The 13,089-nt window shown below is 57.0% G+C and overlaps 1 protein-coding gene across 1 annotated transcript; it reads left to right on the top strand.

The window, feature by feature from the left end:
* The first annotated feature begins 6,839 nt into the window (after positions 1 to 6,839).
* Positions 6,840 to 11,482, top strand: TUBB4A (tubulin beta 4A class IVa). The gene is made up of 4 exons (XM_039221346.1): positions 6,840 to 6,947; positions 7,477 to 7,585; positions 7,698 to 7,808; positions 10,197 to 11,482. The coding sequence occupies exons 1-4, from the start codon at positions 6,891 to 6,893 to the stop codon at positions 11,252 to 11,254; spliced, it is 1,335 nt and encodes a 444-aa protein (XP_039077277.1). The 5' UTR covers positions 6,840 to 6,890; the 3' UTR covers positions 11,255 to 11,482.
* The last annotated feature ends 1,607 nt before the right edge of the window (positions 11,483 to 13,089 follow it).

Here is a 13,089-nt window from a genome sequence, read left to right as displayed (position 1 = left end):
CAAGACACACGCATCCCCATTCACTGACATCCCCAAGCACACAGGTGCACACATCAAAATACACCACATACACACAAACACAGTTCCAAAAACACACGGTTCTGTACATACAAAGACAGAGAACCCAAGAAGATTCACAGCCAGGGGCGCCTGGTGGCTCAGTCCGACTTCAGCTCAGGTCACGATCTCACAGTTCGTGAGTTCGAGCCCTACATCGGGCTCTGTGCCGACAGCACAGAGCCTGCTTTGGACCCTCTGTCCGCCTCTCTCTCTCTCTCTGCCCCTTCCCTACTTGCACTCTTTCTCTCTCTCTCTCTCAAGAATGAATAAAACATTTTTTAAAAAAGAAAAGAACGGGAGCCCTCTTACCCTTGCCCCCTCATTATTCTAATCCCTTACCTGTCTTGTGCACTCGACCCCACCCATGCATGGGTCCCTGGGGCTCTGTCCTCCTCTGGCCTTCTGTCCAGACCATCTTCCCTACACAGCCTTCCCCACCCTGCCCAGTCGAGGCTGTGGAGATGCAGGCAGGGCGGGCTGGCCAGAAGGCCTAAGGACAGTGAGCCTCAGGCCAACTGTCCGGCCCTGGCAGTCAGCCTCCCCAGTGAGCTGAGCGACAGCACTTTATTCTTACCCTCCATCCGGGGCTTCTCTTGCGATGACACTACCACCAAATCCCCCCCGGGTGGCTCATGACATCATCGAGCACTCAGCCTTCATCATCGTGGGCTTCTGAATCTCCCTCTTTGTGGTGAGCGGCTGGCCACTTTCACCCTGTGCGGTGGTTACATGCTTCACACCTTTTTCTGGCAAAGCGTAAGCCAAAGGCAGGGGCAGATACCAACTCTCTTCCCAACCAAATGGGAAATCGCGCTGCTCGATGGCACAGACTTCCCTCCCCGAGGAAATAAATGGTAAGACTCACCCTTTGTTAACACAGAATAGAGGAAACGCCTGCTTCTCCGCCTTAAGCACAGAGCTAGACGAAGCACAGCCCCGGCCCCCCTAACGCACAGGGAAACCCACCCCTCATATTCATAAAGCAGGATGCGGTGCTGCCTCTTTCCTGGGGAGTTGGGAAACCTCTTTCTTCCAAACATGGAGAGAACATCCTGCCTCTTTATCCTGCTGAAAAGGGAAGTCCCCCGCCCATTTTCTGGTATTTAGGAAGAAGCCCACAGGCTTCTCCTGGGGTAGCAGGAAGTCCCGCCCCTGCCGGATGTGGGACTCCCACCCAGATCTGACATAAAATAGGAGGATGGCCCACCCTCCTTGGTGACATAGGAAGCCATTCCCTGCTGCCTGGCTTGATGGGAAACCAGCCCTTCCTTTTCCCACGACGGGGGGGTGGGATGCAGGCTGAACAAAGGGTTGGGGTCTCCCACTCTTGCTGCACCCCTGCACCCTCGTGGTGACCTCTCCCCACCCTAATGTGGCCCGCAGGCTGGCCTGGGAGAGGTGGTCCAGGTCTGGGTCCCACAGGTGACCTTTCCAGCCTTCACGAGCAACCCCCACGTGGCCATGGTCTCCGGGCATCTGGGCGCCGTCGTGTTTGGTGGCATAAGATGACCACAAGTCTCTTAAGGCCCTGCTTCCTGGCAGTGTCCCCCGAGTCCACCTTCCTTCAACTATGAGAGCAGCTACATCGCGACGCCTGCACCAGGCACCCTGGGAATGTCCTCGATGCCAGGCGAGCACTTGGGCAATGAGCAGAACCCAGGAAGCGATCTGCCACACCCCACCGGGGTGTGAGAGAGGTCCCCACCTGGGGCACTGAGGTCAGCCCGTGTCAGCCCTCCTCCACCTCTCCCCCACCCATCTCCCAGAAAATTCTTCTATTCTGAGCATGCCTCCTTGAAATGTACTCCATGGCATCTCTGGTGGCGAGTGTTAGTTTAGTGGGAGGCGAGCCATCCACCCGGCAAGGCCAGAGAATGCTCTGTTGTCACCCACCCCACCCACAAGCTTGGTGCCAGCAGCACCAGTCACGGCTTCCACAGAGCTTGTGTATGCCCTTGGACTTGGGAGGGCTAGAATGGGGAGGGCCTATCTCCTCTTAAGGCTCATTCAGCACCCCTGTCCTGGAACAGCAACTTCCAGAACTCTGTCTCCCCCTCTGTGCAGCTGGAGAGGGCCCGTGCCAGGCTGGGTTCATGCCCAGGATTGGGCTCTGCCAAGGGCAGGAGGAAGGGAACTCGGGCCCAGTGGCAGTGGAGGTCTAAGGTCTGGGTGGTGAGGTGATAGGAGGAGCCGGGGAGAAGGGGAGCCTCTGGAAAGGAGTCAATGACTCAGTGGACAAAGAGAGCACAGATTTGGATGGTGGCATCAGATCTCACACAGCGGGGCGAGCATGGTGGGCAGACACAATGGCACAGACAGAGGCCAGGCCACGGAGCATGTGACAGTCACATAGCTCACACCAGCTACTGGCCACACCGGCAACATTTTCCTCCTGAAAGACAGCCCATTCAACTGCCAGGCTTTTTTTTTTTTTCCTTTTTTTTTTTTTTTTTTTAAAGACCAAAGTAACTACCACCCCCCGTAGTGATAAAAGGACAGGGGCTTTGGAGCTAGAATGCATGCACTTTATTCCCAGCCTCAACTGTGCATGAGATACTCAACTTCCCAGGGCCTCTGTTTCCTCATCTGTAAAGTGGGGATATAACAGCATCTGCCTCCTGAAGTTATGGTTTCACGAGCTAAAGCACAAATGAACTGACACACTCAAAGCACTTAGGACAGAATCCGGCTAAAATATCTCTATTATCATTTATAATAGGCAAAACAGACTCCCCCCCTCAAGGTAGACTGGGAGTAGGGGTGCATGTCAGCAATGCCTCAAAACTCACAGACAGGGTAGCAGTGTGGCCGCCCCCCACGGTGGACAGATCACACACAACTAGAAGACAGGCCTTTCCCTGGTTTTGCAGACCTCAAAAAGGGTGGTCCCTTTAGTGAGCAGAATGTTCTGGGTCTCTGGGAATCCCCCACCTCACGAGCATTCCCCAAGTGCTGATGCCTGATTTCTCCTGAAACACCCAATGGCCTCTGCCCTGTTCTTCCTGCTCACCCTGAGGTAGTGACTCAACTTGGTGTTTTAAAAAGATTTTTTTGGGGTGCCTGGGTGGCTTAGTCGGTTAAGCGTCCGACTTTCGCTTAGGTCATGATCTCGCGGTTCGTGGGTTCAAGACCCCCTTCGGGCTCTGTGCTGACTGCCAGCTCAGAGCCTGGAGCCTGTTTCAGTCTGTGACTCCCTCTCTCTCTGACCCTCCCCTGCTCATGCTGTCTATCTCTCTCCTAGAAATAAAAAATTTAAAAAAAAAAAAAAAAGATTTTTTTAATGTTTATTTATTTTTGAGACAGAGGGAGACAGACCATGAGCGGGGGAGGGGCAGAGAGAGGGAGACACAGAATGGGAAACAGGCTCCATCCAGGCGTCAGTGCAGAGCCCGATGTGGGGCTCGAACTCACAAACCATAAGATCGTGCCCTGAGCCGAAGTTGGACGCTCAACTGACTGAGCCACTCAGGTGCCTTGACCCGGTGTTTCAAAACGGGAGTTTTGCTTTGTTTTCCCTTGCAAAATCCAGAGCCCGTCCTCTGCTGTTTCTGGGCTCCCTGATGAAGCCAACCTGGTTTGATTGGGGCTGTGACCCTGGCAAGAGGTGGGGGTGCTGTGAGCTTCCCCACAGGGTCTCACCAGACTGCGTGGGAAACCCTCTCTTCAGCGCCCTACGTTTCTCCCAACACTAGAGCCGATAGCCTCTTTAGAGGCTGAAACCCATTTCCATACAAAACTAGCAAGATAGAATGTCCCACCTCACCCCAGGGCTGCCTGGGGGCAGGGAGGCAGGTGGGTGCAAAAATGCAGCCGCTGGGGAGTCCCTGTACACACCCACTCCTGGGGCAGACCCGCTCCTGAAGACAAAAACCCAGGCTGTTCACGGCCCATCATCCAGCTCCTTTTCTGGTCCCTGGCTCTGTTCGCTGGCCACATCCGGATCTTGGACTCTTGGCACCACCCGTATAAATCTGGTCTTCGGAATCCCACAGGGAGAGCCCTGATGGCTTTCTGAGTGGTAGGTGATGCCATGGTACCAGGGAAGGTCGACTTGCCTGGGAGCCTGGCGCTTTTTACTTCCCATCCTGGGGAGGGGCAGCCATGGGTACAAGCGACATCAGCCCACCCCCTCTGTCTTCATCCCTACAGGCTTTCTACGTGTCTGGCCTCTTTCCATCTCAGGCTTTGCCAGCCAGGTCCCAGCAACTCCAGATGCTAGAAGGCCACCCTTACTCTCCATTCTCTCCCCCCTTGCCCTCCCTCTGCTCGCCTGAGGACGACCAGGGAGCCCCAGGGATGCCCTGATGCAGAGAGAGGTAGAGGACACTATAGGGCCTGTACTCTTAAGAGACTGTCCCTTCCCAGGTGCACTCTTCCAGGAAGCCCTCTGGGGCTCAGTCCTTAACCCAGATCAGCCCTGCCCTAGTGGAGTGATACAAGAGTCTCCATTTCTCTGGGGCTGAGCCCCACATCAGCCCCTCCCAGCAGGGCCACTTCCATTTTTATGTTTTCTATGACTCTTGATATATTTTTAAAAATTACAAAATGCCAACATGTAATTTTTGAGGCATGTTAAAGGCATGAGTCAGTGGAAATCGATGTCTTGGGAATCAGTTGTTAACACATTGGGTCATAATTTCAAAATTCCAAGTCAGGGTTTCTCCGCTTTGACCTTATTGACCTTTAGGGTTTGGACAGTTCTTTGCCTTGTAGGGTGTTGGGCAGCATGCCCGGGCTCCGCCCGCCCCACTAGGTGCCAGTAGCACCGCCAGGTTGTAACAAACAGAAATGTCTCCAGACTTTGGGAAGCGTCCCAGTGTGTGGGGAGCACATCACCGCAGCTGAGACCCCCTGGGTTACAGGATCCCACTGACCCCGCCCCCCAAGAGATTCTGCCTTCATAATCATCTGACCTACTGAGGCCCTAGGATTCTGTGCACAATTAAATATAAAACTTAGGGGCGCCTGGGTGGCTCAGTCCGTGAAGCAACCCACTTTGGCTCAGGTCAGGATCTCACGGTTTGTGGGTTCGAGCCCTGAGTCGGGCTCCGTGCCGACAGCTCAGACCCCGGAGCCTGATTCGGATTCTGTGTCTCCCTCTCTCTCTAACCCTCCCCTGTTCACTCTGTATCTCTCTCTCAGGAATAAATAAAACATTAAAAAAATAAATTTAAAAGATGAATATAAAACTTAGGGGGGCAGACAAAAGGAAGTGACTCACAGACACTGGGGGTGGGCACCCTGGTTTATACCATAAAACAAACGTCTAACCCATTAGAAACCTATTGTGGTGTCTAATGTGAGCTCAGGCATCGCCATTTTTTTCCCAATTAATAACACAAGGTTTCTCAGGCCTCGGCATCACTGCCATTTGGTGCCAGATCATTCTTGGGGCTGGTGGAGGGAGGGGGAGAGATTGTATTGTGCATTGTAGAATGTTTGGCAGTGTTCACCCACTAGATGCCAGGACCACACACGCCCCCTATCCGGGCACGACACGGCCAAGTGTCCCCCTGTTGAGAACCTCAGGTCAAAACTAGAAGCCGCTGGCAAAAGTGAGTGAGGTCCCAGCCCCAGTAGCCAAGTTGCCTAACCCCACCCCCACCCCACAAGGGCTGGAAGCCATGGGGTGTGCAGAGGAGGTGAGGAGGAGGCTTCCACCGGATGCCACAGGAGAGGCCAGCAGAAGGTGGCTCCAAGAGGTCTGGCCTCCACCTGAGGGTCAGCACAGAAAGCCTCCTCCAGCCACTGATAATAATTGTAGTTCTAACAGCTACAATGTATTGTTTCCTCCGAGCAGAGAAAATGGGGCCCGGCTTGTTAACTGGGCCACCTCATTGGACCCTCCCAATGGCCTTAGAGGGCAGGCATTGACTGCCCCGTGTTGCAGATAAAGAAATTCAGCCAAAGACAAGCAAAGTGACCGTGCAAGGTCATTCTGCTAAAAAGAAATGGAAGGTAGGGCAAAGAGAGGTGCCTATTGGGCGAGTGGGGGGGAAGGGGGCAGGCAGCCCCAGGGGCCATCTATCCATCCCACGTATAATCCAGCTATAAGTCTTACTCCTGGATTCAACCCCAGGCAAGGCTGGAGATGGCCCCACCTGCCGAGGACCCAAAGCCCAACAGGGGCGTGCAGGGGGAGCGCAGGGCCCCTACAGCCTCCATCTGCGTCCACAAATCCCACGGGGCTGCTTACTAACCGGCTCCAAGACAGGTCCTCCAGGAACCGACCGCCCCCTCCCGACACGGACCGCAGCTCCGGAGCCCCCAGCTGGGCCCCACTAGGAGCCCCCTCTCGGTCGTCTGCCAAACGAGACCTACATGGAATGAGGAGGCAGGCTGCGGATGAGAAACTGAGGCAGGGCCGCGCGGGGCGGGGCCGGGGGGGGGGAGGTGGGGGAGAGACCCGGTCTATCCGCAGCTCATGGGCTCGGCGCTCCCCCTCCCCCTGCCCCATCTCCGCGAGACCCCGGTCGCCAGGCCCGGCTGGGAGCGGGCTGGAGCGGGCGGGGGAGGAGATGTTATGATGGGGCTCGAGGGGCTTCACCCCACGGCCCTCGGCGGGGGCGCACGGAGCCCCGACGCGCCCCAGCCGGCGCCCCGGGAGGTCTCCCAGCAGCTGGGGAGGGAGAGTCCTCCACCCCCTCACCTCCGTCCCGGGGCGGGACCAGGGGGCGGAGCCGGAGGGTGACCGGCCGTGACGCGGGCCCCGCCCGCTCATATAGAGGCGCCCCCGGGGCGCAGGGACCTGCTTCGCCGCCGCCGCCGCTGCAGCGTCCGCCTCCCGTCCCGCCGCCGCCGCCGCCGCGTCCGCCACCAGCACCACCGCCATGCGGGAAATCGTGCACCTGCAGGCCGGCCAGTGCGGCAACCAGATCGGGGCCAAGGTGCGCGGGGGTTGGGGCCCGGGAGGCGGCCGAGAGGAGCCGAGCGGGTCCGCGAGCTCCGCAGAGCTCCCCCACCGGGGGCCTTTCGGAGAGATGGGGTCCCCAGGAGGCCAGCACCCCGGGGGCGGTTGGGGGAGGGGGGGCCGGGGCAGAGCCAGCCTGGGAACAAAGAGGCCTATGGGGGTGGGGCCCAGCCTTGTGTCCGCTGGCCACAGCTGGCTTCACAGCTGGCCCACTGTCCTCTCCACGCGCACAAAGAGAGCCTGCCCCTCCCCGCACGCTGCAGCCTGGGCGAGCTGACACCGGCAGGCGAGGCTGAGGTGGTGACTCGCCTCCGCCCCCGCCCCCACCTCTCCCTTCTTGCTGCCTCATGCCTGTCGCCCCACCATGCCTCTAGGTCCCTCATTCACCTTGCTGGGGGACAGGTGGCAGCTAGGAAGGCAGTTGGAGGTCGTGGGCCCAGAGAGGCAGGGGCAGGCCTGGCCGCCTGCTTCCCCTCCCTCTGCCCTTACCACCACCATCCCTCTAGTTTTGGGAGGTGATCAGTGATGAACATGGCATTGACCCCACCGGCACATACCACGGAGACAGTGATCTGCAGCTGGAGAGAATCAACGTGTACTACAACGAGGCCACAGGTAGGGCTCAGGGGGCCCCAGCGGGGGTGGGGGTGGGGAGGCGGGGAGGGGACAGGATGCTGGTTCCTGGCACTCCCGCACCTCCAACTGCCCTCCATCTGCTTCCCTGCAGGAGGAAATTATGTTCCCAGAGCTGTGCTGGTGGACCTAGAGCCGGGCACCATGGACTCTGTCCGCTCTGGCCCCTTCGGCCAGATCTTTCGCCCTGACAACTTTGTTTTTGGTGAGTTCCAGGCATAGGAAGCCCCCTTGTTCCTTTGACTTCCAAATGCTTGGTGAAAATTCTCCACTTAGCATGGGGGACTCTGGTGATCACGGGGGCCCCAAGAGCCTCACGGGGGAGGCGAACAGGGCAGTCAGGGTTGTGACAGAGGACACACAGGGCACTCACTGTGAGAGCCCAGGACGGGCATCTGATATGGAGGAGGGTGGAGAGAAGGCTTCCTGGAGGAGGTGGCATTTTGATTTAACAGCGTGGACTGGAGCCAAACTGCCTGGGTGAAAAATGCCAGTTCTGCCATTTCATGCATTGAACAAATAACTTCTTTAGCACCTACCGCATACCAGGCCCTGCTGTTACCCCAGAAGAACAAAGCAGACAAGACTCTCTAAGCCTATCGGAGCCGACATCCCAGTGGAGAGAGATGCATTACAGAGAAGATAAATAAGTACAACTTAGCCACTGATTGAGAGTCAGCTGGGCACTGTAGATGGGCTCTCTAATCTCTCTGTGCCTCAGTCTCCACATCTTTAACGCAGGGATTATTAAAAAAAAAAAAAAAAAAGACCTACTCACCACGTTTGTGAGGCTTAAAGCCCTTAATGTGCGGAAAGCACTTAGAACGATATCTAGCAGAGAGGAAAAGGTACGTAAGCATTTGTACCTTTCATTACCTTTATCACCGTTAACACCTGCAGCCTAAAATATGCGTAGGACCCAGACTGACCAAGAGGCATCGAAGGGAGGAAAGATGTGCAGGACCAAGGGAAAAGCGTCTGTGAAGACCGCAGACACATTTGTGGCACCCAGATTCACAGGGGGTACACGCTCTGTGAATAGCCTTCAGTGACACCTTTCCTGGTGCCTCCTAGGTCAGGCTGGCTGCACACACCACCTGGCCTCAGACCCCAGGCCCCGCCCTCTCCCCCAGCACCCCAGGGGACCTCTCTGTGCTTAGAGCAGACTGGTTTATAGTCTGAAGTCTACGCATTGACAGGACAAGCTGTGTGACCTTGGACAAGTGACTTCCCTCTCTGGTCTGTGATGATTCAGCAAGATAACGATGTTCCTGTGTGGGTATGGCATACAATACGTCCTCAGGATCTGGCTGTGGAGGGACCAAATAATGTTGGCCAAAGGGTGTGAGGGAGTCTAGGATAGCTATGGGTGGCTCCATTGGGACCAATAGATTTGAAGGCTTCTGGGAGACAGGGTGGGGAAGGCAATGGTAAAAGTGTGGAGTCAGGAGACAGGCTGGCAATCCTGTTTCTATCTGAGGAGGTGACATGGCACAAAGCTGTGTGAGTACCTGGGGGTAAGGGCATCCCAGGCAGAATGAACAGCAGGTGTCAAGGTCCTGGAGCAGCGCCAGGCCTGGTGTGCTGGAGGAACTGCAAGGAGGCCTATGTGGCTAGAGCAGACTGAGCGAGGGGGAGAGAGGGAGGAGGTGAGTGCAGGCAGGTGACAGAGTCCGGGCGGGCTATTCAGGGCCCTGCGGTCTGCAGGGAAGAGGGGCTTGTACCCTGAGGGAAGTGAGAGCCCTGGAGGGTTGTGGGTAGAGGAGTGTGGGGCATGACTCAGGTGCTCACAGACGCCCTCTGGCTGCTGGCAGGAGAACAGACTGTTTTGCAGAAAGTGGAGAGGAGGGTGGAACCAGTCCAGGACAGGGTTGGTGAGGTCAGACCAGGGTGGAGTCAAAGGAGGGGATGGGAAGAAATGTTACCTTTTCACGAAAATACCAGCCCACACTCTATAATACTAATCCTTGTCCTCCTGGAGGTCACATTTCCCTGTGAGATTACAGACAATAAACATGAGTAATAAGACAAGGTAAGTTTGTTAGTGCTTCAGGGGGAAAAAAAAAAAAGCAAAGAAGCAAGGAAGCGGAATAGGAAATGAGAGGAAAGCCTCAGTGAGAGTGACAAACCCTGAAGGAGGTGGGAGAGCCATGTGGGTATCAGCGAAGGCCATTTCAGGCAGAGGGAGTGCATGTGCAAAGGCCCTGAGGCAGGACTGGGCCTAGCGTGTTGGAAGAACAGCAAGGAGGACCCTGTGGTTGGAGAAGAGTAAGCCAGAAAAGAGGAGAGAGAGGAGGTGAGAGCAGGGAGAGGAAGTCACGCAGGGCCCGGGAGAGGGGCGTGGGCGGGGGGGGGGGGGCGTTTACTCAAAGATGGAGCTGGTTTTTGAGCTAAAGCAGGAGGGTTCCGGGCCAAAGTGGAGCATGAATGGATTCCGGCCTTCCCAGGCTCCCCTCTGGCTGCCGGGTGAGAAGCCGCAAGGGTGGAAGCGGACAGAACGATCTACAGTAATGCTAATAAAACCATCATTTCAGGACGGCCCGGGTGGGGGTGAGGGGGAGCCTTCCCCGTAACCGCCCCCTTCCCTCTGCAGGCCAGTCGGGGGCCGGCAACAACTGGGCGAAGGGCCACTACACGGAGGGCGCCGAGCTGGTGGACGCCGTGCTGGACGTGGTCCGGAAGGAGGCGGAGAGCTGCGACTGCCTGCAGGGCTTCCAGCTGACGCACTCGCTGGGCGGGGGCACGGGCTCGGGCATGGGCACGCTGCTCATCAGCAAGATCCGCGAGGAGTTCCCGGACAGGATCATGAACACGTTCAGCGTGGTGCCGTCGCCCAAGGTGTCGGACACGGTGGTGGAGCCCTACAACGCCACGCTGTCGGTGCACCAGCTGGTGGAGAACACGGACGAGACGTACTGCATCGACAACGAGGCGCTGTACGACATCTGCTTCCGCACGCTGAAGCTGACCACGCCCACCTACGGCGACCTCAACCACCTGGTGTCGGCCACCATGAGCGGCGTCACCACCTGCCTGCGCTTCCCGGGCCAGCTCAACGCCGACCTGCGCAAGCTGGCCGTGAACATGGTGCCCTTCCCGCGCCTGCACTTCTTCATGCCCGGCTTCGCGCCGCTCACCAGCCGCGGCAGCCAGCAGTACCGCGCGCTCACGGTGCCCGAGCTCACGCAGCAGATGTTCGACGCCAAGAACATGATGGCGGCGTGCGACCCGCGCCACGGCCGCTACCTGACGGTGGCCGCCGTGTTCCGCGGCCGCATGTCCATGAAGGAGGTGGACGAGCAGATGCTGAGCGTGCAGAGCAAGAACAGCAGCTACTTCGTCGAGTGGATCCCCAACAACGTGAAGACGGCCGTGTGCGACATCCCGCCGCGCGGCCTCAAGATGGCCGCCACCTTCATCGGCAACAGCACGGCCATCCAGGAGCTGTTCAAGCGCATCTCGGAGCAGTTCACCGCCATGTTCCGGCGCAAGGCCTTCCTGCACTGGTACACGGGCGAGGGCATGGACGAGATGGAGTTCACCGAGGCCGAGAGCAACATGAACGACCTGGTGTCCGAGTACCAGCAGTACCAGGACGCCACGGCCGAGGAGGGCGAGTTCGAGGAGGAGGCGGAGGAGGAGGTGGCCTAGGCCCCGCCCCCCAGGGACCCGGCCTTCCCAGCTGACCTTTGACCCACGGGCCCCACGTCCATCTGACCCCCTTCCCCCAGCTCGTCTAACGTGGAGGCGCGCACCCCCTCGTGAGCCCCACCCTTTAACTCCGGGAGCCTTCCTTCACCTTTGACCTCCCCCACGAACCCCGCTGTGCCCCCGGTTTCCTTCCGACCCCTCCTGCCGAGCCTCCCCTCCCCTCCCCTCACCTCTGACCTTGCCCCACCTCCCCTCGGACTGCCTCATCTCTGGCTGCCGCCCCTCCCCACTCCCTACCCTCAGCTCTAGCCAACCTTGGCTTTGGGGGAGGGGGGGCGCGGCGGGTGCTGCCGCTGCAGGAGAAAGAAGCCCTGGAGCATGTGAGCCAAAGGCACTGTGCCCTCAAGCCTCCCAGGCCTCCTCCCCTCCGCTTCACCTCAATAAATAAACTGGTGCCCTGCCAGGTGCGTGCCCCGTGCGTTTTATCATCTCCCTGTGGGAGGGCCAGCAAGTGAGCGTTATGGGATGGGCCTGGGTGCTGAAGGACATCTGACGTGGGGATTGTGGCAGAGATTTCAAAAAGGGACAGAGCAGGCCATACCGCTAACTAACAGCATGGTGTTGAGGAAACCACTTGCGAGTCTCTGAGCCTCCATTTGTTCAAATGGGGTGGGTAGAGGAAGGGCATCAGTAACCCTCCACAGTCAGCTCGGGCATCCCCAAAGCATGGTGGCGGGTTCCCCATGAGCCAGGAAATCGAGGCAGAATACACTGCATTTTTCTGACCCCCGCTGCAGAAGTCACATGATCTCCTGACCAATGGGGTCACAAAGGCCCACCCAGGTTCAAGGGGGTAGGATGCAGACTCCACCTCTTGCGGGTAGAGAGGAAAGATTCCAGAAGGGCATGTGGGATGGGAGATAGCTCTGTGACCACCTTTGGAAATTGCAGTTTGCCACGCACAGTCTCTTGCCAACCTCCCATGGTCATCAAGCAGTGAGCTTGGGGTTTTAGACCCATTAAGTCTAGAGCTCTGATTCCCTTTTATCAGCCAGAGCTCAGGACAGAGACCATTGTAGGCATATTAAGCAGAAAGGGATTTAATACAAGGATTTAGGGGCTTAAGGCATTGTTAGAGGGACTGAGAGAGCGGGCCATGGGCCAGCATTTCTTAAATGTTAGTGTGCCAAAGAATCACCAGTGTGAGGTCCCTGGCTGGCTTAGTCGGTAGAGCATATGACCCTTAGCCTGAGGCTTGTCAGTTTGGGGAGCCCCAAGTTGGGTGTAAAGCTTACATTAAAAAAATAATAATGGGGGGCACCTGTGTGGCTCAGTTAAGCCTCCAACTCTTGGTTTCAGCTCCGGTCATAATCTCATGGTTCATGAGTTCAAGCCCCACTTTGGACTCCCACTTTGGCATGGAGCCTGCTTGGGATACTCTCTCTCCCTCTCTCCCTCTGCCTCTTCCCTGCTTTCATACTGTCTCTCAAAACAAATAAGCTTTTTAAAAAACAAAACAAAAGAATCACCAGGAAAACCTGACCAGAGCACAGCTTCCTGGGTCCCAGCCTGGAGTTCCTGGTTTAGTAGGTTTGGGGGAGTAGGACCCAAGACTGCATTTTTAAAGATTTTATTTTTAAATATTCTCTACACCCAACATGGGACTCGAACCCACAACCAAGCGTCGCACCCTGCACCAACTGAGCCAGCCAGGTGCCTCAGATCTTGCATGTTTTAAAAACATTTTTTTAAAGTTTGTTTTACTTATTTCGAGAAAGAGAGAGATCACGGGTGAGGCAGAGAGAGTGGGTACGAGAGAATCCCAAGCAGACTCC

The sequence above is a fragment of the Hyaena hyaena genome, unplaced genomic scaffold (genome assembly GCF_003009895.1).
Source record: "Hyaena hyaena isolate Hyena2069 unplaced genomic scaffold, ASM300989v1 scaffold_988, whole genome shotgun sequence".
Taxonomy (NCBI): Eukaryota; Metazoa; Chordata; class Mammalia; order Carnivora; family Hyaenidae; genus Hyaena; species Hyaena hyaena.
The sequence above is the reverse complement of the archived record's forward strand: the minus strand, read 5'-3'. Positions and strand labels throughout refer to the sequence as shown.